This window comes from Solenopsis invicta, chromosome 6 (genome assembly GCF_016802725.1).
Source record: "Solenopsis invicta isolate M01_SB chromosome 6, UNIL_Sinv_3.0, whole genome shotgun sequence".
NCBI lineage: Eukaryota > Metazoa > Arthropoda > Insecta > Hymenoptera > Formicidae > Solenopsis > Solenopsis invicta.
The window spans coordinates 22,481,627-22,509,590 of NC_052669.1; the positions used below are offsets into that span (position 1 = coordinate 22,481,627).

At 28.2% G+C, this 27,964-nt stretch overlaps 3 protein-coding genes across 5 annotated transcripts; all 3 read right to left on the reverse strand.

Annotated features, from left to right (window-relative positions):
- Positions 1-687: 687 nt before the first annotated feature.
- LOC120358188 lies at positions 688-19,442 on the reverse strand. 3 transcript variants are annotated; one of them, XM_039451332.1, is made up of 8 exons: positions 18,838-19,442; positions 18,462-18,581; positions 16,598-16,715; positions 2,582-2,843; positions 2,132-2,254; positions 1,533-1,623; positions 1,340-1,473; positions 688-922 (listed from the first exon to the last, which is right to left on the reverse strand). In XM_039451332.1, exons 1-8 carry the CDS (start codon positions 18,859-18,861, stop codon positions 730-732), a joined length of 1,065 nt encoding a protein of 354 aa, XP_039307266.1. In that variant the 5' UTR covers positions 18,862-19,442; the 3' UTR covers positions 688-729. The 3 variants fall into 3 exon arrangements, with proteins under 3 accessions (XP_039307266.1, XP_039307267.1, XP_039307265.1); XM_039451333.1 differs by lacking the exons at positions 16,598-16,715; positions 18,462-18,581; positions 18,838-19,442 and adding exons at positions 5,173-5,290; positions 5,730-5,849; positions 6,409-7,837 and having other exon boundaries at positions 2,582-2,717; XM_039451331.1 differs by lacking the exons at positions 16,598-16,715; positions 18,462-18,581; positions 18,838-19,442 and adding exons at positions 5,173-5,290; positions 5,730-5,849; positions 6,409-7,837.
- Positions 11,109-12,713, reverse strand: LOC120358191. Its single transcript, XM_039451350.1, has 2 exons — positions 12,051-12,713; positions 11,109-11,731 (listed from the first exon to the last, which is right to left on the reverse strand). The coding sequence occupies exons 1-2, from the start codon at positions 12,293-12,295 to the stop codon at positions 11,575-11,577; spliced, it is 402 nt and encodes a 133-aa protein (XP_039307284.1). The 5' UTR covers positions 12,296-12,713; the 3' UTR covers positions 11,109-11,574.
- Positions 19,443-20,621: 1,179 nt separating the features above from the next.
- On the reverse strand, positions 20,622-27,623 carry LOC113003999 (odorant receptor 13a). Its single transcript, XM_039451343.1, has 10 exons — positions 27,354-27,623; positions 26,670-26,792; positions 26,110-26,227; positions 23,574-23,835; positions 23,124-23,246; positions 22,529-22,619; positions 22,333-22,466; positions 21,074-21,206; positions 20,816-20,998; positions 20,622-20,744 (listed from the first exon to the last, which is right to left on the reverse strand). Exons 1-9 carry the CDS (start codon positions 27,495-27,497, stop codon positions 20,951-20,953), a joined length of 1,176 nt encoding a protein of 391 aa, XP_039307277.1. The 5' UTR covers positions 27,498-27,623; the 3' UTR covers positions 20,622-20,744; positions 20,816-20,950.
- Between the last annotated feature and the right edge of the window lie 341 nt (positions 27,624-27,964).

Here is a 27,964-nt window from a genome sequence, read left to right on the forward strand (position 1 = left end):
TTGAAGTATCTTCAAAAGATACATATTTTTTATTCTTTGCTTTTACGATTGGCGTGTAACGAATAGAGCATACTTTTTTTTTACCTTTCCAAAATTCTGCAAAGACATTGTATAAAATTTACTGGCGGTGATGACCAACGGGTGACAGCGTCGTATCAGTATCATTAACAGTATCTTTTGCTCTGAAACAACTGCATTGTACCACGCAGAATTGTATCTGCAAAACCAATTTTTTTTTATTTTGGAAAGAAAACTTCTGTAAAATCAAGATATAGTTTTATTGTATATGTTAACGATATTTCACAAATCACTCACCACAATATTATAAGAAAATTATACACAATATTTACAAAATGCTTCAGCGATCACTATTTTTTAACGCGAACTTATGCGGATTTATTATGAGAAACGTATAATGTTTGTTTTATATACATTGTTAAAAATTATGTAATTATAAAAAATTTTTAATTAAAATGGTAAAAATGAAATATAATATTGAAAAAGTAAAAAGAACTGCAAATTATGAGTAACAGAATTCAAAATATTTTAGAAAACATAAATGCTCTTGTTTCAAAAATGTAATGAATTTTTCTATGTTTCAAAAATGCGTTAAAAATGATATAGAAATTTTAGACTATCAATATCCGTATATTTTAAAAAATTTAATATAAAATTGACACAAAAATGTATCTTTTTAAATTTTTATTAAGTGTTTCGTTTTGGCTTCAGTCAAGGAATTTTTCCCCAAAAGTACCGCAAAAAATTCAGGAAATATTTTTTTCTGTCTTCACTAATAACCCTGCTCACTATCTCACATTCTCTCTCTCTCCCCTCTCTTCTTGTACTCTTTTTATCTGCGCTTGAGGTGGCTTGCTCCAGAGCGCACATTAAATATTGCTTATCTCTCTCTCTCCCTTTTTTTCTTCTCCAATAATAAGTAAACATTGTTAATACCCAAAATTTTCAAATATCTCACTAGTACATTTAGAATCTCTCTAAATTCTTTGAAGTGCAATCTTGCTCTAAAAGAGAGTGAAATCTCAGCCAGTTTTAAGAAATAGTGGCTGATTTTTCACTCTTTTAGAGTAAGTTTTCAGTCTGAAGAGTTAAATTTTACTCCAAGGAATTTAGAGAGACTTTGAGATTATTCCACATATATTTTAAAATTTTAAAACGCTGCGCAAATAAATTCAGTATTTTTTCTTTTTTTTTATAAATAAAGTTTCATTTTAAGATTTTGTTTAAAAGGTACAATCCAAAGACGAAATAATATTTGGCAGGTTTGATAAATTTCTATTTTTAAATATTTTACTAAAAAGAAATTTGTTTTGTTACTCACATTTTTTCATATGCGCTCAAACTTTCATCCGTTATCTTTTGTCCCATGTAACAACATACGAATAAATAACATAGTGATGCAACAGAGATACCAAGAGATCTAATAGCACCCTCGATATTAGGAATAGTTAATATCTAAAAAACATTATTTCAACATTTCAACAACACTTGCAAACACATTTCTTATGTCGTACCTGGATTAACGTAAGACTGAACATAATCATCATTCCTGTGAGATCCGATAAAATCAGTGTTGTGTGATAAGTTTCAATTATATCAACGAATCTTGTAATGTAAAAAAGTTATTCATGTTAAAGTAATGAAATAAAAAATATTTTTGGCGCATGTGAAAAAAAATTCATACGTATTAACATAGATTACAGTTGGGAATTCAACGGTGCTGAAGTTTATAATCGTAAGATTATTTTTATCGCAGAGAAATAACAATAATAAAATAGCTGGCAATATAATGCGTAATGTTTATAATATTATAATATTATCCAAATATAAATCTGTTGATTTATCTTTAAAGATAGGATAATAGAAATATCTATTAATATCTTTATTTGTATGTCAGATTTATCTGACACTATATATTTATATTTTCTAACTTAACAATACATATTTTTTGAAATTGGAATCGTATAAAGTGACGCGTGAAAGGAGCATTGTTGCTCCATTATTGTTACTTTTTAATTTTTCTACGGATCAAATACAACCGATTCATTGTTTGTGAAAAACTAAATTGCGTTGAAAACTTTAGATAGCGCGTATATTAAATAAAGATACGAACTGTATAATGTTGTAATGCTGCTGTATAAAAACGATCATGTTCTTGTTTCTTATTTGTGACTCCTGAATTAAATCGCATTCCGTTCTGTCTTCAACAACGAGAAATAAGCGTTCTGCGCGAGACCTGCCAAAATTATCATCAATGTTACTCTTATCATACAACTAACTTTGTTCTAACGATAATCACCTTGATGAGCGGAAAAAAAAGCGAACTGACTGTTTAGTTTTCGTGAAAAATATTTAAAAAAGTAAATGACAAATGTTTTATAAACGCACGCGCGCGCGTGAAAAGAGAACTTTTTTTTATTTATTAAACAGAGATATATCTGTTATGCACAAATTTGAGAATTGATAGACAAGTTGAAAGATGATAGGCCCTTCGCTTTCTAGCAGTCTAAAAGTCATCTGCTCTTTTAAAAGTAGCAGTAAATTACGAGGAATAGTTTCTCACCCCAATAACTTGCACATTCCGCAAACGTGTTGTGTGAGAGTCATAAATAAAGTGAAACCCGTAACGAAAACTATAGGTATGGTTAGAAGTGCAAAGCACATGTGGGAACGAATGAGGATAAAGTATCGTTCTTCATCTAAAAAGAATTCATCTTTAAAGGGTGTCTTCCGCGGTCGAGATTCGTTCATGGGCATTAAAACATTGAGAATTTCTGGTGTGCACAACCATATGCAATATCCCATCATGCTTATATACGACAAGACTGAAAAGTTTAGTAATTATAAATTTATTAATATAATTTATAGCAAGAGAGGTATGTATGTGTGTGTGTAAAAAAATGAAATTCAATTAAAATGATAGACAAGAATTTACTAATTTTTTATTTTTACCAAATTATTATATGGTTGACTTTGTTTTGAATTTTTCAGAAAGCAATTTCATAAAAGATACAACATTAAAGGAGTATTCTCGTTTTTACTACCGTCTTTATATCCATAAGAATTTTTTTGGAAAAAATAAAAGCTGCAAATTGAAACTTGATATATCTATTATTTGATATTTGAAAGTTTTTTACAAATGTTCGTTCCAGCATTATAAAATATATTTTTAGTAATTACTTGCATATCTGTATAAGTATGTAAAAAAAAATACCGTTTTATTATTGCTATGATTTAAGACATAGAAATGATAAAAAATAGAAACTTCCAAGAATATTTCAATCTATATGTAGTTCTTTTCCGAACTATAAACAAGAAAAAAAATTTATTTTATAGAAAGTTTATAAAAGAAATTTTGTTTGAAATTGCAATTTTGAACTTTTTTTTTTTTTTTTTAGGCGTTATTCGTCGTTATTTGACGTTACTTTTTACGTAAAAATTAAAAGGTTAGAATTTTTGTTGATTGTAGTTTGGACGAGAGAGGAAAGTGCTATTAGTATCTACTAAAAATTTTAACCCGATATGATTAAAATTACATGAGTTTTAGTGTTAACAATTGTGAAAAATATTGTTTGGAGGAAAACGTGTTTAAAATAATGCAAAGTTTATACCTTAATAATAACTTTTGCAAATTTCTTCCTTTGATCTACTTTTCCTTTCAAAGTTCAAATTAGAAAAAATACAACAAAATCATTACTCTAAAAGCGATAATAAAGAGGAGTAGAAAAGTTTATGAAATGATGGAAACTTGATAAACTTCAACTCGCTACAATAAGAATAGGAATGAATTGAATACAAAATCTTTTTGTGGGCTATTTATACTATTATAATAATTATTTTCACAATAAAAAGCTATTTTTAAAATTACAAAATATTAACATATGGAAATTTGCTCACTGTGCGGTTTAAATCATGGTTTTGCATAGATTGAAGGTGATCTAATTGACATATTTAACTGACTTACTCGTATTGACAGCATCATATGGACGCTTTTCACTATAGAACTCAGATTTTAAAAAATCCAATAATAATTAGCTAAATGGCGACAAAAGTACAATAAAGTAGAGAAGTATAGTGTAGATTTTTGTTATTATAAAATTTAAAATGTTAATAAATAATATTGTAAAGTTATTGTAGTTATAAATATTTTAAATACCTTTTAATTAAAAAAATATTTCGATATCTTTGTTCACAAGTTATTTTCTACCATAGATATACACCGTACAATGGGTCAGGCTGCAGTCATATATTAATACAATATTTTGTGCAGTAGCTTATTCATATGTCGCATTAGAAGTAGCTCATAAAAAGATTTCGAATTCAATTCATTTCTATGTCTTTATGAACAAATCAAAGTTTTCTTGTTTTTCACTATTAGTGATCTTTCTATCCCTTTTAAAGTGATTACAGATAATTTAAAATAAAATTTTATTGTCAAAATTTAATTTGTAAGTATTAGTTCTCATCTTATACTCAGACTCTAATACTTTAAAGGCTTGGTCTAATATTGTCTTAATATGTGATATGTAAACTCCAATGAAATTTTTCTTCTCAAAATCTCGAAAGATGTAGGGGACTGTGGGGGAATTACGGACCGAGGTAAAACAAGACACTGCCATTTTGATATTTTTTTCTAATCCGTTTCCTTCCGCGGCAATGTCACGTATGCAAACTCGATACGCTCATTGCTTAACAAACATTCACGACGTGAGATTGCGCACATGAAAATACCAAAATGACAGTGTCCGGTTGTATTCGGTGTGCGTAATTCTTCTCCCCCCGCCCCTTTCCCTAAATATAAGAAAAAATTATTAAAAGTGAATAAATATTAGATATTGAAAGTGAAATAAATCTGATGATTCGGAGAAAATAGGGAATAACTAAATATGAAATCAAATGAATTATGCTTAGAAAATTTCGCATTTAATTTAATGATAACAATTAATCTTTTGTAATTTTATTGTGAAATCGTGATTATGAATAGTTAAAAATTGCCGATTGTTGCGCATTAAAAATTATGTGTACGATAAATATGTTTATAATGAAAAACATGATTCTCGGATTATCACACACAGAAATACAATCTCGATTTTACAGGCAGAAATGCCTGTCTTTTTCTTCTGTAGACAAAGCAAGGTTTAATGTTTCTCTTACTCGTCCAACAGAATGTGAATAGTTTTGAGAACTCAGCGTGTTCGCGCATAATCTTGATCTCACCATGTGTCTTTTGCAATGCCCAGTCTTTTGATATGCGGTCGAATAATATTTTAACCTGAAAGAAAAGTAAAGGTAAATGAATGGTCACATATTTTCAAAAATTAATAAATATTTATACAGTGCTTCAATATAATTGTTAATGTAATTGTAATATGTAATTTCAGTTTTAAAAGATTTGCAATTTAATATTGCATATTTCACCTACAATATATAATGTTTCTTTTTGCATTTACTTTATTTTATTACACTTTTATCTTTTATTACTCATAAAAATTGTTCATAGCAGTACGTAATAATTGACAAGGCAGTATCTTAATCAGCGAAGAATTGGAAAATAAAATATTCCGATAAACAAAAACAAAATTTGTATATAAGTATCATAATTTTTTCTATTTATCGAAAAATTATCACAGTCTAGGCTTTTACATATCAAAGATGAAAATATATTTTATCAATTATGAGATACACAAATTACAAAGACTTATGATGCTTACTTTGTCTACATTTCCGATACGTAAATGCAAGCTGTTTAGGATACACAATTTCATTAAAATCCCTTGCATCCCATTCACTATAAATTCATATGTGATTTCAAATCTAAACCAGCACAAGATCTGGAAATATGTTATTAATCTTTCATAAAAGGAAATAGACATAATTTTATCGAGAAATAATTATTTGAACCATATTTCATTAACTCTCATATGAAAGTTTTCTTCCTTTTTTCTTTTATATCTTTGATACTGATGACACAGGTCTACAAAATTACGAAGGAGGAGGGAGGCATAAAATATTTTTATCAGTTGCAAAAAAATATTTTCTGTATTGTAGGAATATTTTTGCGTAAAATGTCGTAAAGCTCGTTATCATTTTTTCTTTAGATAGAAAAAATTCAAGTTCAAAAGAAGTTGATTTTGCGTTTATTTAAAAAATTGAGGATGATGGAAAAAACGTAGTTGTTTTTAGCGCTATCAAAATCTAGAATATCGAAACGTTATTCAAAGTTCAAAGCACAAGACCCTCGCCTAATTTTGTAGACTTGTGTAATTGATTAAATATCAGTTTATATAAAATATTATTATTCTAAAACTATATATGTTATTTCCAATTCTTTTGTTTCAAAAATGTAAAATAACTAATTAAAAAAAAATTATTTTTCAAAGTCGCGGATACCTGAAAAATTGCAGACGACATCATGATGACCGTGATAAAAGCTCTTATTAAACGAGCATTCCACTTGCTTTGGCAAGGCTCTAGTCCGCAAGCCGATAGAAGAAAGCGGTTTAGTTTATAATAATTCTCTTCTGGATATTCCATTTGCTTCGAAGGTTTTAAAAGAACTGACGATAGAGCCGATTGTGTTACTTGACTATTGTAGCCATTTCCTCTCTTTTTTTTATTATTACATTGTTTTTCATTTTTTATTTTTTCTATCTTCAGAGAATTATCGGACAAATTGCATCGAGGTAAAATACGCGCACTTAATACGGAAGCGAAACTCGAAGGTGTCGGAAAAATTGATCGGCGAGACGCATGCAATATTCGTGTAATAACGTGGGAAAGTAACCATCGGTGGAGTCTACAAACGGAAATTGTCTTTAGTCAGTTGTTTTTGCATGCAATTATTTCGCTGAAGTCCATAGAACAATTTTTGCTGCTGCGATGCAATTTTTTTATTATAACAAAATGTGAAATGGAAATAAGAGAAAAAAAATTCAATGTAAAAATATATTTGTGCAGCTTTCATACATACAGTACAATATTTTCGACTAGGAACGTTACTTCTATAAGAAATATGAGAAGCAAGATAAATTTTTTAAGTTGTAGAAGTAAGATATAGAATATAGTAAAATATAGAATATAGTAAGTATAGAATAATAAGTATAGAAGTCGAGAATAATTACCTTAATTTACAGTACGTAATGAATAGCAATGATTTTCAAGTGTAGTGAAAAATCATTTGTGGTGATTGTTTATGCAACAAAAAAGTAGGATAATTATTCCTGGATTAAAGATAAAACTTTACATTCTGTAGTGCTAATTATAAAAAAGCAAAATGATATATACTATGATATATATATATATATAAATGTAAGAGACACATAGAAAGAGTTGTTAGTTCTTATAATAAACAATTTCTTAGCTCTACATTTTTTAAATAAATTTTTTATATAGAATACTTTTTCTAATCTAAAATAAAAAAATATAATAATAAAATTCATTCATCAGTGAATCTTCCATTGGAATAAAAATTATAAATATTAATCATATGACTTCGTTATATTTCTAAAACACCAAAACAGCCTACATGTAATTATGAAAAAATACAAGTAATATAGAGTGACATATATAATGTGATATGTCCTCGATAGCCAAATGCAGTGAGTTTGTTGTTATATTGTCAACAATGTTGCAGCAACTAAACTCGAGACAGCATTATATCTATTGGGTTGCACTCAAGTGAATTCTATCAACAAGTAAATAGCTACATTTCATTATTAAATTTGCTAAATACAAAATTGTTGCTGTCAGGTTGCTGTCATGTTACTAACAATATAACGTATTAATTGTCATGTGCATTCGTAATATGTTTTTTTGATGTCAGGAAATGTACAGGAAGTACATAACATATGCAATGCATTAATTTGCCCGTTATGCTATATCACACTTAATTATCTAGGATCGTTCCGTGTGAATACAATCGACTTGTATTCGGCGAATCTGGAAGATGGTCACGATTTTCATCCCGTGTAGTAACATGAGAAACATCTGGTGATCAGCGAATAAAAAATAGTCTTCGGCCAATTTTCTACCCACAGTGTTAGTTTTTTTCACACGTGCGACTATACTGTTGCGGCGACATCAGAATTATTTTTTTATTTAAGTACAGAAAATGTATTAAGAACAATTTTTAATCTTAACAGTTAATTCTGATAATATTTTATTTACAATTATTCTAAAAAAGAAGAATTTCTAGGCAACGCTACAGATAAATATACAGAAGCAGACAGATATTTATTATCATAATTATCTTCTTATTCTAAAAAGAATTCACATAATTTGTAAGCTGTTTTAATTAATTTCATATTTATTCTGTGTATTTACACTTACCTGTAAACCGCACCAACAGATTTCTATTTTTACAGAGAACAATTTTTTTATCATAAAATCGAGACCAATTCACCAATCTAACATTCTTGCGATTTTTCTACACTTATAACTTAATAGAAACTTTTTCACGTTTGTCTAATAAACATGCAATAGGAGAGCGATGTTTGAAGTATCTTCGAAAGATACATATTTTTTATTCTTCGCTTTTACGATTTGCATGTAATGAATACAGCATACTTTTTTTTTACTTTTCCAAAATTCTGCAAAGACATTGTATAAAATTTACAGGCGGTGATGACAAACGGGTGACAGCGTCGCACCAATATTATTAATAATGTCTTTTGCTCTGAAACAACTGCATTGTACCATGTAGAATTGCATCTGGAAAACCAATTTTTCTTTTTTATTTTGGGAAGAAAACTTCTGCAAAGTTAAGACATAGTTTTATTATATATGTTAACGATATTTCACAAATCAGTCACAACAAGATTATAAAAAGTTATACAAAACATTTACAAAATGCTTCATGTATTCATTTAATGCGAACTTATTATGTGTGTGTATTCATTATGAGAGATGTTTTATGTTTGTTTCACATACAAATATTGTTAAAAATTATGTAAGTATAAAAAATTTTTAATTAAATTGGTAAGAATAGAAGAATATTAAAAAAGTAAAAGAACTGCAAATTATGACTAACAGAATTCGTGATATTTTAGAGATAAATAAAAATATAAATGCTCTTCTTTCAAAAATGCAATGAAATTTTTCTTATATGTTTCAAAAATGCGTTAATAATGTTAACAAAATTTTAGATTATCAATGTCCATATATTTTAAAAAATTTAATATAAAATCAACAGAAAGGTTTATTTTTTTTAATTCTTATTAAGTGCTTCATTTTGACTTTTAGTCAAAGGATTTTTCCAAAAAGTATCGGGAAAAATTCAGGAAATATTTTTTTCTATTTTCACTAACAACCCTGCTCGTCTTTTCACCCCTCCCTTTCTCTCCAATAATAAATAAACATTGTTAATATACCAAATTTTTAAATATTTTAGTAATACGTTTTGAATCTTATTTTTTTTGTTTTGTTTTGAATAAAAGACAATTTTAATTAGGAATGAGTTGCTGTATTCGTACCAATTGCCAAATCTTCGATGAGAATACTTATTAATAATTGAATACATTATATATATATATATATATATAATTTTCTTGTAACATGAGTCATCTATGCATATATATATATATATATATATATATATATATATATATATATATGCATAGATGACTCATGTTACAAGAAAAGAAAAAGGAAATATAGTATTTCTGCTTACTATGTTGGTTTTGAGATTTATTTTGTTTATCTTACGAAAAACTTAATTATTGTAAAATTGGAAATAAAATTTTACGAAAACTGCTATATTATCTGATAGAAGATTCTATCTTTATATTTAATTTTTTAAAGTTTGATATTAAGGTTTTGTTTAAAAAATATAATCCAAAGACGAAGTGGTATATATCAATTTTGATAACCTCCTATTTTTAAATATTTTATTAAAGAGAAATTTGTTTTGTTACTCACATTTTCTCATATACGCTCGAACTTTCATCCGTTATCTTTTGTCCCATGTAACAACATACGAATAAATAACATAGTGATGCAACAGAGATACCAATAGATCTAATAGCTCCCTCGATATCAGAAATAGTTAATATCTAAAAAACTTTGTTTTAACATTTCAACAATACTTGCAAACACATTTCTTATGTCAACGTACCTGGATTAACGCAATACTCAACGTAATCATTATTGCTGTGAGATCCGATAAAAACGGTGCTGTGTGACAAGTTTCGATTATATCAACGAACCTTGTAATGCAAAAGAAGTCATTCATGTTAAAGTAATGAGGTAAAAAATATTTTTTGTATATGTAAAAAATTAATACGTAAGATACTTGTGCCGAATAAGGCCCAGTACTAAATAAGGCCCACTTTTAAATTTACCATTTAAAAACCCACTTTATTTTTTAAATATATCCTTAAAAGATATGTCATAGGAAGTAGATAAAGACTGAATATGAAATTAATACCGCTGGCAACACGTTTATTCAGTGCAACGAAAGCTTGTAATAAAGTGGATAAATCAGTCGTTTTTATAAAAATGTGTTGTAAATTTAATAAGTATACATTATTTTATGGTTTATTACAACATATTATAATATTATTCAACTTTCTAACTATAGGAAAAAACATATGTATATCAATTTTTTTGAATAAATATACTTTTTTATAAATAATGTATTAATAAATAAGGTCCACTTGTACATTAATTGTTATAGCCATTGTCATTTGTTTATTATGTATGTGGCTTGCAACAGAGAATAACGATTTTCAATGATACTAACTTTTCATAAACTAAAATTGCACTAAAATAGTCAGAATTTCTTATAATTAAAATATTAATTATAGACAAAATTAAAAATAATTGTGATGTTTTACTAGTATAGATCTTAAAGGATTTCGTATTTGTGATTAATAATCATTTTAACAGTCAGTTGGAAAATAATATTTAATTCTTTGTTATTTTTAATTTATTTTTAATTCGGGCTTTATTAAAAGCACAAGAATTTAATAAGGCCCAATGTCAGAGTTTAAAAACATTTCTTTTTTGTTTACTTAAAAATGTTTTATGTAGAAGATAATTTTATATTGGCGAGTGGTTGAAATAAACATTTTATTCTCATTTAGTTTATTTCAATGTCTTTGTAAATAGAATTTATAAAAAATAAAATATGTTAGATGGGCCTTATTCGGCTTGGGTACCTTATATTAACTTAGGTTACTGTTGGGAATTCAATGCTGAATTTTGTAATCATAAGATTATTTTTATTAAAGAGAAATAACAATAATAAAATAGCTGGCAATAATAAAATGCGTAGATGTCTGTAGTATTATGATCAATGCAAATATAAATCTGTGGATTTATATTTAAAGATAGGATAAGAGAAATATTTATTAATATCTATATTTGTATGTTGGATTTATGTGACACTATATATATTTATAGTATTTAATTTAATAATACATCTTTTGTGAAATTGGAATCGTATAAAGTGACGCGCGGAAGGAGCATTGTTGCTCCATCATTGTTACTTTTTAATTTTTCTAGGGATCAAATACAACTGATTCATTACTTGTGAAAAACAAAATTGCATCGTAAACGTTAGATATTGCGTGTATTAAATAAAGATACGAACTGTATAATGTTGTAATGCTGCTGTATAAAAATGGTCATGTTCTCGTTTCTTATTTGTGATTTCTTAATTAAATCGCATCCCGTTCTGTCTTCTACAACGGAAAATAAGCATTCCGCGCGAGACCTGCCAAAATTATCGCTAATGTTACTTTTATCATACAGTTAACTTTTTTTGAACGGTAATCATCTTCATGAGCGTAAGAAAAGACGAAACGACTGTTTAGTCTTTGTAAAAAAATATTTAAATAAGTAACAAAATTTTAAAAACGCGCGCGCGCACGTGAAAAGAAATTTTTTTTATTAATAAAACAGATATATCTGTTATACACAAACTTGAAAGTTGGTAGACAAGTTGAGAGATAATAGACGCTTTGCTTTCTAGCAATCTAAAAGTCGTCTGCTTTTTTGCAAATAACAGTAAATTACGAGGAGTAATTTCTTACCCCAATACCTGGCACATCCCGCAAACGTGTTGTGCGAGAGTCACAAATATAGTGAAACCCGAGAGGAGAACTATAGGTAAAGTTAGAAGTACTAAGTACAAGTGGGAACGAATGAGGAAAAAGTATCGTTCCTCATCTATAAAGAATTCAGCTGCAAAGGGTTGCCTCGGCGGACGAGATTCGTTCATGGGCATTATAATATTGAGAATTTCTGGTATGCACAGCCATATGCAATATCCCACCATGCTTACATACGACAAGACTGAAAATTTAGTAATTAGCAAATTTATTAATATAATTTATATTTTATAGCAAGAGAGCTATGTGTCTGTGTACGTATGTGCGTGTGTGTATGTGTATGTAAAGAAAAATGAAATTCAAATACAATGATAGACAAGAATTCATTAATTTTTTATTGTTACCAAATTATTGTTACTAAATATGATTGATTTTGTTTCGAATTTTTCAGAAGACAATTTTACAAAAGATACAAGATTAAATAGAGTATTCTCGTTTTTACTATCATTTTTTACATCCATTTTTTAGAATTATTTTGTGAAAGAAATATAAAAGCTACAAATTGAAACTTGCTATATTTATTATTTGATATTTGAAAGTTTTTTACAAATGTTCTTTCAAGCATTATAAAATATATTTTTGGTAATTACTTGCATATCTGTATAAGTATATGAAAAAAATATCATTTTATTGTTGCCATGATTTAAGATATAGAAATATAAACTTGATACAATGATACAAAATATAAACTTCCAAAAATATTTTAATCTATATGTAGTTCTTTTTTGAACTATAAACAAGTTAAAAAATTTAATTTATAAAAAATTAGTTTAAAAAAAAATTTTTTTTGTAAAAGTGCATTTTTGCACAAAAGTTCAATTTTTTGGTTTTTTTTAAACATTATTTGAAAAAATTAAATAGTTAGAATTTTTGTTGATTGTAATTTGGATCAGAGAGGAAAGTAGTATAAGTATGTACTAAAACTTTTAACTCAATAGGATCAAAACTAAATTAGTTATCATGTTAACAAGTGTGAAAAATATTGTTTGGAGGAAAACGTGTTTGATATTTTGCAAACAGTTTATACGTTAATAAAAACTTTTGCAAATCTCTTCTTTTAATCTACTTTTTCTTTCAAAATTCAAATTATAAAAAATACATAAAAAATCATTTTCAAAGCGATAATAAAGAGGAGTAGAAAAGTTTATGAAATGATGGAAACTTAGTAAACTTCAACTTGCTACAATAAGAATAGGAATGAATTGAATACAAAATTTTTTTGTGGGCTATTTATACTATTATAATAATTATTATCACAATAAAAAGCTATTTTTAAAATTACAAAATATTAACATATGGAAATTTGCTCACTGTGCGGTTTAAATCATGGTTTCGCATAGGTTTAGGATGATCTAATATACATATTTAACTGATCGAATAATTGACAGCATCATATGGGAGCTTTTCACTATATGTAGAATAAACTAAAATTTAAAAAAATCCGATAATAATTAGCTTAATGCTGACAAAAAATAATAAAAAATAAAGAAGTAGTGTGTATATTTTTATTATTATAACATGTAAATAAATAATAGTGTAAAGTTAATTGTATTTAGTTCTGAATATTTTTAATACCCTTTAATTTAAAAAAATATTTCGATATCTTTGTTCATAAGTTATTTTCTACCATAGATTTACACCGCATGACGGGTCAGGCTGCAGCTATATATTAATATTTTGTATAGTAGCTTATTCATATGTCGTATTATAAGTAGCTTATAAAAAGATTTTGAATTCAATTCATTTCTATGTCTTTATGAATAAATCAAAGTTTTCTTGTTTTTCGCTATTACCTTTTTATCCTTTTTAAAGTGATTACCGATAATTTGAAGTAAAATTTTATTATCAAAATTTAATTTATAAATTAATGATGAGGAAAATTGAGCTTGAGAGCCACGCAAGATGTCAGGTGCGAATAAATAAATAACAGCATAAATCCAATGATAAACGTTTCGACCTTTAATGTCGGTCATCCTCAGTATAAAAGTCTATGAGAACAAAATAATCGCAATAATTATAATAATGTTACAAATTTTTTTCGAAACAAACGAAAAAAAGACACAATTAAATCTAGTTACCAAAAAATTAGAAATTGTGATGAGCCGCGATGTACATCCTCTATCCTCGTAACATAATAAACAACCTCAAGGAGCATGTGCCGAGACAAGAGCTTCGAAAAATCAACATGACTTGATTTGCTGATTAAAATAAAAAATAATATTAAGGAATGAATATTAAACTTGTAACAAACAACAATACGAATTTAGTAATTAAAAATAATTCTCGGGAAGATACTTGAATTTTTTCTCACATCATCCCTTGTGTCACAAAAAAGGTGTCATCTTCGGTATGGTTGACAAATTAATTTCTTTATCACATCCGCAATTTCATCGTAAGAACTTCATAATTTTAATCAATATCTTATTAGAAAATAATTATCCATTAAATTTTATTTTTGCCATGATTCATTGTAGACTCAAACACCTTTTTTATAGAGATGACAGTTGTGTTATGGATAAACATGTGAGAAGATTTTTTACGATCCCTTACATTGAGTCGGTATCAGAGAAATTCTCGTCTTTCTCATGTCAGTTTGATTGCAGTGTGGCGTTCACGATCCCTTCTAAATTGAATAAATTTATAACCACCGGTAAAGACCACAGAGAGCGTCTTTCTTGTAATGACGTGGTCTATAAAATCAATTGTAAAGACTGCGATTCTTCTTACGTGGGACAGACTAAGCGTCAGCTAAAAACAAGAGTAAACGAACATAAAGCGGATATTAGAAAGGCCAGTTCTCCTTCGGTTATTTCGTCACATCGTATTTCTGAAAACCACGATTTTGATTGGGAGAACGTCGAAATTTTAGACAAAGAGCCTTCTTACGTAAAAAGATCTATATCCGAGATGTTACACATCAAAAATCAATCGCATGGACTCAACAAACAAAGTGATACCGAACTCCTCTCGGATGCGTATCTTCCTATTCTCGAACGTATTCCCCCTTCTTAGGTTTATCATCCCTCCTCTTTGTACTCTTTTCGTGCGGTCCGCCGAGGCCATCTCACTCGTTCGGTTCTTATTATTTGTATCTATTCCTTCCAAGATGTAACATCTTTCCTCATATTACTGTGACACGAGTTTTGGTGCCTAGAGGTATTTAGTATACAATTTTTTGTTTCGAGTATTATTTCTTATTTACTATTTTACATCTCTTGACTTGTACAGTTTTCTACTTTTTTTCCACATTTACTTAATTATTTAATTACAATATTTATTTTATTATTTATTTCTTAATTTTAATCTCCTGTTAATTATTTTTAATTACTAAATTCGTATTGTTGTTTGTTACAAGTTTAATATTCATTCCTTAATATTATTCTTTATTTTAATCAGCAAATCAAGTCATGTTGATTTTTCGAAGCTCTTGTCTCGGCACATGCTCCTTGAGGTTGTTTATTATGTTACGAGGATAGAGGATGTACATCGCGGCTCATCACAATTTCTAATTTTTTGGTAACTAGATTTAATTGTGTCTTTTTTTCGTTTGTTTCGAAAAAAATTTGTAACATTATTATAATTATTGCGATTATTTTGTTCTCATAGACTTTTATACTGAGGATGACCGACATTAAAGGTCGAAACGTTTATCATTGGATTTATGCTGTTATTTATTTATTCGCACCTGACATCTTGCGTGGCTCTCAAGCTCAATTTTCCTCATCATTAATTTATTTAATTGAGCCTTAATCTTTGACTAATTGTTTTAATTTATAAATATTATCTCTGATATTATACTCAAACTCTAATACTTTAAAGGTTTAGTTTAATATTATCTTAATATGTGATGTGTAAACTCTAATAAGAGTTTTTTTCTCAAAATTTCAAAAGATATAAGGGAGAGTGGAGAATTACGGACAACTGGAGTAAAACAAGACACTGCTATTTTCGTGTTGTTTTGTAATCCATTGCCTTCCGCGGTAATGTCACGTATACTCGATACGCTCATTATTTAACAATCATTCACGACATGAGGTTACGCACACGAAAATATCAGAATGACAGTGATCGGTTGTATCCGTAATTCCCCCCCCCCCCCACTCTCTCCTATATATAAGAAAAATCATTATTAAGGGTGAATAAATATTAGATATTGAAAGTGAAATAAATCTGATGATTCGGAGAAAATAGGGAATAACTAAATATGAAATTAAATGAATTATGCTTAGAAAATTTCGCATTTAATTTAATGATAACAATTAATGTTTTGTTAAGATGAAATCGTGATTATGAATAGTTAAAAAAATTGCCGATTGTTGCTCATTAAAAATTATGTGTACGATAAATATGTTTATGATGAAAAACATGATTCTCGTATTATCACACACAGAAATACAATCTCGATTTTACAGGCAGAAATGCTTGTCTTTTTCTTCTGTAGACAACGCGAGGTTTAATGTTTCTCTTACTCGTCCAACAGAATGTGAATAGTTTTGAGAACTCAGCATGTTCGCGCATAATCTTGATCTCACCATGTGTCTTTTGCAATGCCCAGTCTTTTGATATGCGGTCGAATAATATTTTAACCTGAAAGAAAAGTAAAAGTAAATGAATATACATATTTTAAAAAATTTAAGAGATATGGGAGACCGAGGCAATTCGGGAGATGGGGTAATTCAAAAAATGGTAATATTTTTGTATTGGTACATATTAAAAATTTATTTTAAATACTGTAAACGCATCTTAATTTAACGATGCTGCTAACAAAATTTTGCTGGTAACGTCATATTGAAGTCGCAGTAGTAAAAAATCTGTTATTTTAAAACAGTCGTAGTAATTTTTGATAGTTAACATGTCTTCGAAATTTAATTAAGATAAATAAGATTCTTTTTAAAAACTTCGAATGTATCGTGTTCAGTTGAATGTTTTTGAAACATGTCGTGTTTACTTTTTGTTGGATGATGATTTTTGCTCGATCATATGCAATAATGTGCACAGTTGATGTCTGGGCTATTCGAAACACCAAACGTCGAATCGTCGTTCGGACGATTTTTTTTCTTTCTTATTTACGTTCTATCGAGGGGAAATTCACAGCCGGCATTGGTGTACAAAATTTCGGCAATGGACTGCCGAAAAAAGTAAGCAGTGACCTATAATATTGACGGCATTGTCGTCAGTGGTTGGGGAGTGGTGAGCTCACTTCAGAGTCGGTTTTTCGATCATGGGGTTGAGCACAAAAATTTTTGAATACTTCGGGAAAGCTTTAGAATTCTTGTGCAGGCATTGGCGTATGATAATGGGCACGCGATAGTGTTCATAATTGCATGGCATTGCCTTAATTTTAATATAGGATTGACGGCATTGTAGGCATTGACTAACAATAAGCATTGTCGGCAGTGTACAAAAATGTCGGCAGTGTTTTACAGCAATGCCAAAAATCGGCATTGGTGTACAAAATTTTGGGTTGTGAATTCCCCCTCGCGTTCTATGTACCAAATACACAATTTAATACTCAACAGATGTGATTATACGAAATACGAATAGTCCCTGACTTATTCCAAAAACGCTAAAGCAATAAAATTCTTCATTGTGCATTTGTGTTTTTTTATTGTATATAGCATTTCTTTATAATACTGTATATCCTTTTCTGAACAAAGTTTTAACAATAGCTTTTTTACTTTTTTTTCATCTTAAAACATAAATTTCAGAATACTTTCGGACTAGCTTTGAATTACTCCAGGCTTGGGGCTATTCGAAATATTTAGTATTGATCGACATTTTTATATGTACTTCAAAGCAAATACATTTCCGTGTTCTATCTATAATGGCATTGTGAAGAGAAAGGTCCAACTTTTCAAATTATCCAACTTTTTTTTTAATGAATATAGGATGCAACAGAAGCAAAAGAAAAAAAAATCCGAATTGCCCCGGTCTTCCCTATTTATACATTAAGCTACTTCAATATAACTGTTAATATAATTGTAATATGTAATACCAGTTCTAAAAGATTTACAATTCAATGTATATTTCACCTACAATGTATAATGTTTATTTTAGCATTTAATTTATTTTATTATACTTTTATCTTTCTCATATTACTCATAAAAATTATTCATAGCAGTACGTAATAATTGACAAGGCAGTGTCTTAATCAGCGAAGCATTAGATTAAATAAAATGTTCCAATAAACAAAAACATAATTTGTATGTAGTGTAATAATTTTTTCTATTTATCGAAATCGAATATCACAGTCTAGGTTTTTGCATATTTGAGATGAAAAAGATATATTTTATCAATTATAAGACACAAATTACAAGGACTTATGATGCTTACTTTGTCTACATTTCCGGTACGCAAATGCAAGTTGGTCAGGATACACAATATAAGTAGAAGTGATTGCACCCCATTTACTACAAATTCATATGTGATTTCAAATGTAAACCAGCTTGAGATCTGGAAACATATTATTAATCTTTGATAAAAGGAAATAGATATAATTTCATCGAGCAATAATTACTCATATTTCATTAAATTTCTCATGAAAATTTCCTTCCTTTTTTTTATAGTTTCGATACTGATATTTGATTAAATATCAGTGTTTATATAAGATATTATTATTCTAAAACTGTTTGTGTTATTTCTAATTCTCTAGTTTGAAAAAAGTAAAATATTTAATTAAAAGAAAATTATTTTCCAAAGTCGCAGATACCTGAAAAATTGAAGACGACATCATGACAATCGTGATAAAAGCTCTTATTAAACGAGCATTCCACTTGCTTTGATAAGGCTCTAGTCCGCTAGCCGATAGAAGAAAGCGGTTCAGTTTATAATAATTTTCTTCTGGATATTCTATTTGCTTCGAAGGTTTCAAAAGAACTCACTATAGAGTCGATCGTGTTACTTGATTATTGTAGCCATTTCCTCTCTTTTTTCATTATTACATTCTTTTTCATTTTTTATTTTTTTTATCTTCAGAGAATTATCGGACAAATTGCATCGAGGTAAAATACGCGCACTTAATACGGAAGCGAAACTCGAAGGTGTTGGAAAAATTGATCGGCAAGACGCATGCAATATTCGTGTAATAACGTGGGAAAGAAACCATCGGTGGAGTCTACAAATGGAAATTGTCTTTAGTCAGTTTTTTTTTGCAATCAATTATTTCGCTGAAGTCCATAGAACAATTTTTGCTGCTGCGATGCAATTTTTTTATTATGACAAAATATGAAATGGAAGTGAGAGAAAAAAAATTCAATGTAAAAATATGTTTGTGCAGCATTTATGCATACAGTACAATATCGTCGACTAGGAACGTCACTTCTGTAAGAAATATGTTATCAGAAACAAGATAAATTTTTTAAGTTGTAGAAGTGAGATATAGAATATAGTAAGGTATAGAATATAGTAAGATATAGAATATAGTAAGTATTGAATAATAAGTATAGAAGTCGAGAATAATTACCTTAATTTACAGTACGTAATGAATAGCAGTGAGTTTTATGTGTAGTGAAAAATCATTTTTGGTGATTGTTTATGCAACAAAAAAGTGGGATAATTATTCCTGGATTAGAGATAAAACTTTACATTCTGTAGTGCTAATTATAAAAAAGCAAAATGATATATACTATGATATTATATATATATATATAAATGTAAGAGACACATAAAAAAAGTTGTTAGTTCATATAAGAGACAATTTCTTAGCTCTACATTTTTTAAATAAATTTTTTAGATAGAATACTTTTTCTAATCTAAAATCAAAAAATATAATAGTACAATTCATTCATCAGAGAATCTTCCATTGGAATAAAAATTATAAATATTAATCATATGACTTCGTTATATTTCTAAAACACCAAAACAGCCTACCTGTAATTGTGAAAAAATACAAGTAATATAGAGTGACATATATAATGTGATATGTCCTAGATAGCCAATTGCAGTGAGTTTGTTGTTATATTGTCAACAATGTTGCAGCAACTAAACTCGAGACAGCATTATATCTATTGGGTTGCAATCAAGTGAATTCTATCAACAAGTAAATAGCTACATTTCATTATTAAATTTGCTAAATACAATGTTGTTGTCAAATTGTTGTTGTCAGGTTGCTGTCATGTTACTAACAATATAACGTATCAATAGTCATGTGCATTCGTAATGTGTTTTTTCGTTGTCAGGAAATGTACAGCAAGTATATAACAACATATGCAATGCATTAATTTGCCCGCTATGCTATATCACACTTAATTATCTGGGATGGTTCCGTGTGAATATAATCGACTTGTATTCGGCGAATCTGGAAGATGGTCCCAGTTTTCATTCCGTGTAATAACATGAGAAACATCTGCTGTTCAGCGAATAAAAAATAATCTTCGGGCAATTTTCTACCCACAATGTTAGTTTTTCTCACACGTGCGATTATTATGTTGTGACGACATTACGATTATTTTTTGGTTTTAAGTAGAGAAAACATATTAAGAACAATTTTTAATCTTAACAGTTAATTCTAATAATATTTTATTTACAAGTATTCTAAAACAGAAGAATTTCTAAGCAACGCTACAGATAAATAAACAGAAGCAGACAGATATTTCTTCTCATAAATATTTTGTTACTCTAAAAAGAATTCACATATTTTGTAAGTCGTTTTAATTAATTTCGTATTTATTCTATGTATTTACACTTACCTGTAAACCGCACCAACAGATTTCTGTTTTTACAGAGGACAATTGCTTATCATAAGAATAAGCTCAATACGTGTCTAACACATTCTTGCGATTTTTCTACGTTACTTCTACACTTGCAACTTGATAGAAACTTTTTCAGATTTGTCTGACAAACATGTAGTAGGAGAGCGATGTTTGAAGTATCTTCGAAAGATACATATTTTTTATTCTTTGCTTTTACGATTCGCGTGTAACGAATAGAGCATACTTTTTTTTTACCTTTCCAAAATTCTGCAAAGACATTGTATAAAATTTACTGGCGGTGATGACCAACGGGTGACAGCATCGTATCAGTATCATTAACAGTATCTTTTGCTCTGAAACAACTGCATTGTACCACGTAGAATTGTATCTGCAAAACCAATTTTTTTTTTATTTTGGAAAGAAAAGTTCTGTAAAATCAAGATATAGTTTTACTGTATATGTTAACGATGTTTCATAAATCACTCACCACATTATTATAAAAAAATTATACACAATATTTACAAAATGCTTCAGCGATCATTATTTTTTAACGCGAATTTATTATGAGAAACGTATAATGTTTGTTTCATATACATTGTTAAAAATTATGTAATTATAAAAAATTTTTAATTAAAATGGTAAAAATAAAATATAATATTAAAAAAGTAAAAATAACTGCAAATTATGACTAACAAAATTCAAAATATTTTAGAAAACATAAATGCTCTTCTTTCAAAAATGCAATGAATTTTTCTATGTTTCAAAAATGCGTTAAAAGTGTTATCAAAATCTTAGATTATCAATATCCATATATTTTAAAATATTTAATATAAAATTGACACAAAAGTGTATCTTTTTAAATTTTTATTAAGTGTTTCGTTTTAGCTTCTGTCAAGGAATTTTTCCCAAAAAGTACCGCAAAAAATTCAGGAAATATTTTTTTCTGTCTTCACTAATAACCCTGCTCACTCTCTCATATTCTTTCTCTCTCCCCTCTCTTCTTGTACTCTTTTTTTTTCTTCGCTTGAGGTGGTTTGCTCCAGAGCGCACATTAAATATTGCTTATCTCTCTCTCTCTCTCCCTTTTTTTCTTCTCCAATAATAAGTAAACATTGTTAATACACAAAATTTTCAAATATTTTCAAATATCACTAATACATTTAGAATCTATCTAAATTCTTTGGAGTGCAATCTTGCTCTAAAAGAGAGTGAAAACTCAGCCAGTTTTAAGAAACAGTGGCTGATTTTTCACTCTTTTAGAGTAAGTTTTCACTCTGAAGAGTGAAATTTTACTCCAAGGAATTTAGAGAGACTTTGAGATTATTCCAAATATATTTTTAAATTTTAAAACGCTGCGCAAATAAATTCAGTTTTTTTTCTTTTTTTTATAAATAAAGTTTGGTTTTAAGGTTTTATTTAAAAGATACAATCCAAAGACGAAGTAATATTTGTCAGGTTTGATAACCTTCTATTTTTAAATATTTTATTAAAAAGAAATTTGTTTTGTTACTCACATTTTCTCATATACGCTCAAACTTTCATCCGTTATCTTTTGTCCCATGTAACAACATGCGAATAAGTAACATAGTGATGCAACAGAGATACCAATAGATCTAATAGCTCCTTCGATATCAGAAATAGTTAATATCTAAAAAACTTTATTTCAACATTTCAACAACACTTGCAAACACATTTCTTATGTCAACGTACCTGGATTATCGTAAGACTCAACATAATCATTATTATTGTGAGATCCCATAAAATCAGTGTTGTGTAATAAGTTTCAATTATATCAACGAATCTTGTAATGTAAAAAAGTTATTCATGTTAAAGTAATGAAATAAAAAATATTTTTGGTGCATGTGAAAAAAAATTCATACGTATTAACATAGATTACAATTGGGAATTCAACGGTGCTGAAGTTTATAATCGTAAGATTATTTTTATCGCAGAGAAATAACAATAATAAAATAGCTGGCAATAATATAATGCGTAATGTTTATAATATTATAATATTATCCAAATATAAATCTGTTGATTTGTATTTAAAGATAGAATAAGAGAAATATTTATTAATATCTTTATTTGTATGTCAGATTTATCTGACATTATATATTTGTATTTTCTAACTTAACAATACATATTTTTTGAATCGTATAAAGTGACACATGTAAGGAGCATTGTTGTTCCATTATTGTTACTTTTTAATTTTTCTACGGATCAAATACAACTGATTCATTGTTTGTGAAAAACTAAATTGCGTTGAAAACTTTAGATAGCGCGTATATTAAATAAAAATACGAACTGTATAATGTTGTAATGCTGCTGTATAAAAACGATCATGTTCTTGTTTTTTATTTGTGACTCCTGAATTAAATCGCATTCCGTTCTGTCTTCAACAACGAGAAATAAGCGTTCTGCGCGAGACCTGCCAAAATTATCGCCAATCTTACTTTTATCATACAACTAACTTTGTTGTAACGATAATCACCTTGATGAGCGGGAAAAAAAGCGAACTGACTGTGTAGTTTTCGTGAAAACTATTTAAAAAAGTAGATGACAAATGTTTTAAAAACGCACGCGCGCGCGTGAAAAGAAAACTTTTTTTTGTTAATTAAACAGAGATATATGTTTTATGCACAAATTTGAGAGTTGATAGACAAGTTGAAAGATAATAGGCGCTTCGCTTTCTAGCAGTCTAAAAGTCATCTGCTCTTTTAAAAATAGCAGTAAATTACGAGGAATAGTTTCTCACCCCAATAACTTGCACATTCCGCAAACGTGTTGTGTGAGAGTCATAAATAAAGTGAAACTCGTAACGAAAATTATAGGTAAGGTTAGAAGTACAAAGCACGTGTTTGAACGAATGAGTATAAGGTATCGTTCTTCATCTAAAAAGAATTCATCTTTAAAGGGTGTCCTCCGCGGACGAGATTCGTTCATGGGCATTAAAACATTGAGAATTTCTGGTGTGCACAGCCATATGCAATATCCCATCATGCTTATATACGACAAGACTGAAAAGTTTAGTAATTACAAATTTATTGATATAATTTATAGCAAGAGAGCTATGTATGTGTGTGTAAAAAAATGAAATTCAATTAAAATGATAGACAAGAATTTATTAATTTTTTATTTTTACCAAATTATTATATGGTTGACTTTGTTTTGAATTTTTCAGAAAGCAATTTCATAAAAGAAACAACATTAAAGGAGTATTCTCGTTTTTACTACCATCTTTATATCCATAAGAATTTTTTTGGAAAAAATATATAAAAGCTGCAAATTGAAACTTGATCTATATCTATTATTTGATATTTTGATCTATTATTTGAAAGTTTTTTACAAATGTTCCAGCATTATAAAATATATTTTTAGTAATTACTTGCATATCTGTATAATGTGTAAAAAAAATACCGTTTTATTATTGCTTTGATTTAAGATATAGAAATGATAAAAAATAAAAACTTCCAAGAATATTTCAATCTATATGTAGTTCTTTTTCGAACTATAAACAAGTTAAAAAATTTAATTTATAGTAAGTTCATGAAAAAAATTTTCTTTTAAATTGCAATTTTGAACAAAAATTCAATTTGTTTCTTTTTTTTATTTGTCGTTATTTGACGTTATTTTTTACGTAAAAATTAAAAGGTTAGAATTTTGGTGGATTGTAGTTTGGACGAGTGAGGAAAGTGCTATAAGTATCTACTAAAAATTTTAACCCTATATGATTAAAATTACATGAGTTTTTGTGTTAACAATTGTGAAAAATATTGTTTGGAGGAAAACGTGTTTAAAATATTGCAAAGTTTATACCTTAATAATGACTTTTGCAAATCTCTTCCTTTGATCTACTTTTTCTTTCAAAGTTCAAATTAGAAAGACTTGATAAACTTCAACTCGCTACAATAAGAATAGGAATGAATAGAATACAAAATCTTTTTGTGGGTTATTTATACTATTATAATAATTATTTTCACAATAAAAAGCTATTTTTAAAATTACAAAATATTAATATATGGAAACTGGCTCATAGTGCGGTGTAAATCATGGTTTTGCATAGATTGAAGGTGATCTAATTGACATATTTAACTGACTTATTGACAGCATCATATGGAAGCTTTTCACTATAGAACTCAGATTTAAAAAAATCCAATAATATTTAGCTAAATGGCGACAAAAGTACAAAAAAGTAGAGAAGTATAGTGTATATTTTTATTATTATAAAATGTAAAATGTAAATAAGTAATATTGTAAAGTTATTGTAGTTATAAATATTTTAAATACCTTTTAATTAAAAGTATTTCGATATCTTTGTTCACAAGTTATTTTCTACCAAAGATATACACCGCACAATGGGTCAGGCTGCAGTCATATATTAATACAATATTTTGTGCAGTAGCTTATTCATATGTCGCATTATAAGTAGCTCATAAAAAGATTTCGAATTCAATTCATTTCTATGTTTTTATGAACAAATCAAGGTTTTCTTGTTTTTCACTATTATCGATTTTCTATCCCTTTTAAAGTGATTACAGATAATATAAAATAAAGTTTTATTGTCAAAATTTAATTTGTAAGTATTTGTTCTGATATTATACTTAGACTCTAATACTTTAAAGGCTTGATTTAATATTGTCTTAATATGTGATATGTAAACTCCAATGAAATTTTTCTTCTCAAAATCTCGAAAGATGTAGGGGAATGTGGGGGAATTACGGACCGAGGTAAAACAAGACACTGCCATTTTGATATTTTTTTCTAATCCGTTGCCTTCCGCGGCAATGTCACGTATACAAGCTCGATACGCTCATTGCTTAACAAACATTCACGACGTGAGATTGCGCACATGAAAACACCAAAATGACAGTGTCCGGTTGTATTCGATGTGCGCAATTCTCCTCCCCGCCCCTCTTTCCCTAAATATAAGAAAAATCATTATTAAAAGTGAATAAATATTAGATATTGAAAGTGAAATAAATCTGATGATTCGGAGAAAATAGGGAATAACTAAATATGAAATCAAATGAATTATGCTTAGAAAATTTCGCATTTAATTTAATGATAAATGACAATTAATGTTTTGTAATTTTATTGTGAAATCGTGATTATGAATAGTTAAAAAAAATTGCCGATTGTTGCTCATTAAAAATTATGTGTACGATAAATATGTTTATAATGAAAAACATGATTCTCGTATTATCACACACAGAAATACAATCTCGATTTTACAGGCAGAAATGCCTGTCTTTTTCTTCTGTAGACAAAGCGAGATTTAATGTTTCTCTTACTCGTGCAACAGGATGTGAATAGTTTTGAGAACTCAGCATGTTCGCGCATAATCTTGATCTCATCATGTGTCTTTTGCAATGCCCAGTCTTTTGATATACGGTCGAATAATATTTTAACCTGAAAGAAAAGTAAAGGTAAATGAATGGTCACATATTTTTAAAAATTAATAAATATTTATACAGTGCTTCAATATAATTGCTAATGTAATTGTAATATGTAATTTCAGTTTTAAAAGATTTACAATTTAATATTGTATATTTCACCTACAATATATAAAATTTCTTTTAGCATTTACTTTATTTTATTATACTTTTATCTTTTATTACTCATAATATTTGTTCATAGCAGTACGTAATAATTGACAAGGCAGTGTCTTAATCAGCGAAAAATTAGATTAAATAAAATATTCCAATAAACCAAAACAAAATTTCTATATAAGTATAACAATTTCTTCTATTTATCGAAAAATAATTAAAGTCTAGGTTTTTACATATTAGATGAAAAAGATATATTTTATCAATTATGAGATACACAAATTACAAGGACTTATGATGCTTACTTTGTCTACATTTCCGATACGTAAATGCAAGCTGTTTAGGGTAGCCAATTTAATTAAAAGCCCTGGCACCCCATTCACTATAAATTCATATGTGATAAATTCAAATGTAAACCAGCACAAGATCTGGAAACATGTTATTAATCTTTGATAAAAGGAAATAGACATAATTTTATCGAGAAATAATTATTTGAACTATATTTCATTAAATTTCTCATATGAAAATTTCCTTCCTTTTTTCTTTTATAGCTTCGATACTGATGACACAGGTCTACAAAATTACGAAGGAGGAGGGAGGCATTATATATTTTTATCAGTTGCAAAAAAATATTTTCTGTATTGTAGGAATATTTTTGCGTAAAATGTCGTAAAGCTAACCTCGTTATCATTTTTTCTTTAGCTAGAAAAAATTCAAGTTCAAAAGAAGTTGAGTTTGCAATTATTTAAAAAATTGATGGTGATGGAAAAAACGTTGTTGTTTTTAGTGCATCAAAATCCTATAGAAATGTCATTCAAAGCTCAAAGCACAAGACCCTCGCCTAATTTTGTAGACCTGTGTAATTGATTAAATATCAGTTTATATAAAGTATTATTATTCTAAAACTATATATGTTATTTCCACTTCTTTTGTTTCAAAAATGTAAAATGATTAATTTAAAAAAAATTATTTTCCAAAGGCGCGGATACCTGAAAAATTGCAGACGCCATCATGACGACCGTGATAAAAGCTCTTATTAAACGAGCATTCCACTTGCTTTGGTAAGGCTCTAGTCCGCAAGCCGATAGAAGAAAGCGGTTCAGTTTATAATAATTCTCTTCTGGATATTCCATTTGCTTCGAAGGTTTCAAAAGAACTGATAGAGCCAATCGTGTTACTTGACTATTGTAGCCATTTCCTCTCTTTTTTTCATTATTACATTGTTTTTCATTTTTTATTTTTTCTATCTTCAGAGAATTATCGGACAAATTGCATCGAGGTAAAATACGCGCTCTTAATACGGAAGCGAAACTCGAAGGTGTCGGAAAAATTGATCGGCAAGACGCATGCAATATTCGTGTAATAACGTGGGAAAGAAACCATCGGTGGAGTCTACAAACGAAAATTGTCTTTAGTCAGTTTTTTTTGCATGCAATTATTTCGCTGAAGTCCATAGGAATATTTGTGCTGCTGCGATGCAATTTTTTTATTATAACAAAATGTGAAATGGAAATAAGAGAAAAAAAATTCAATGTAAAAATATATTTGTGCAGCTTTCATACATACAGTACAATATTGTCGACTAGGAACGTTACTTCTA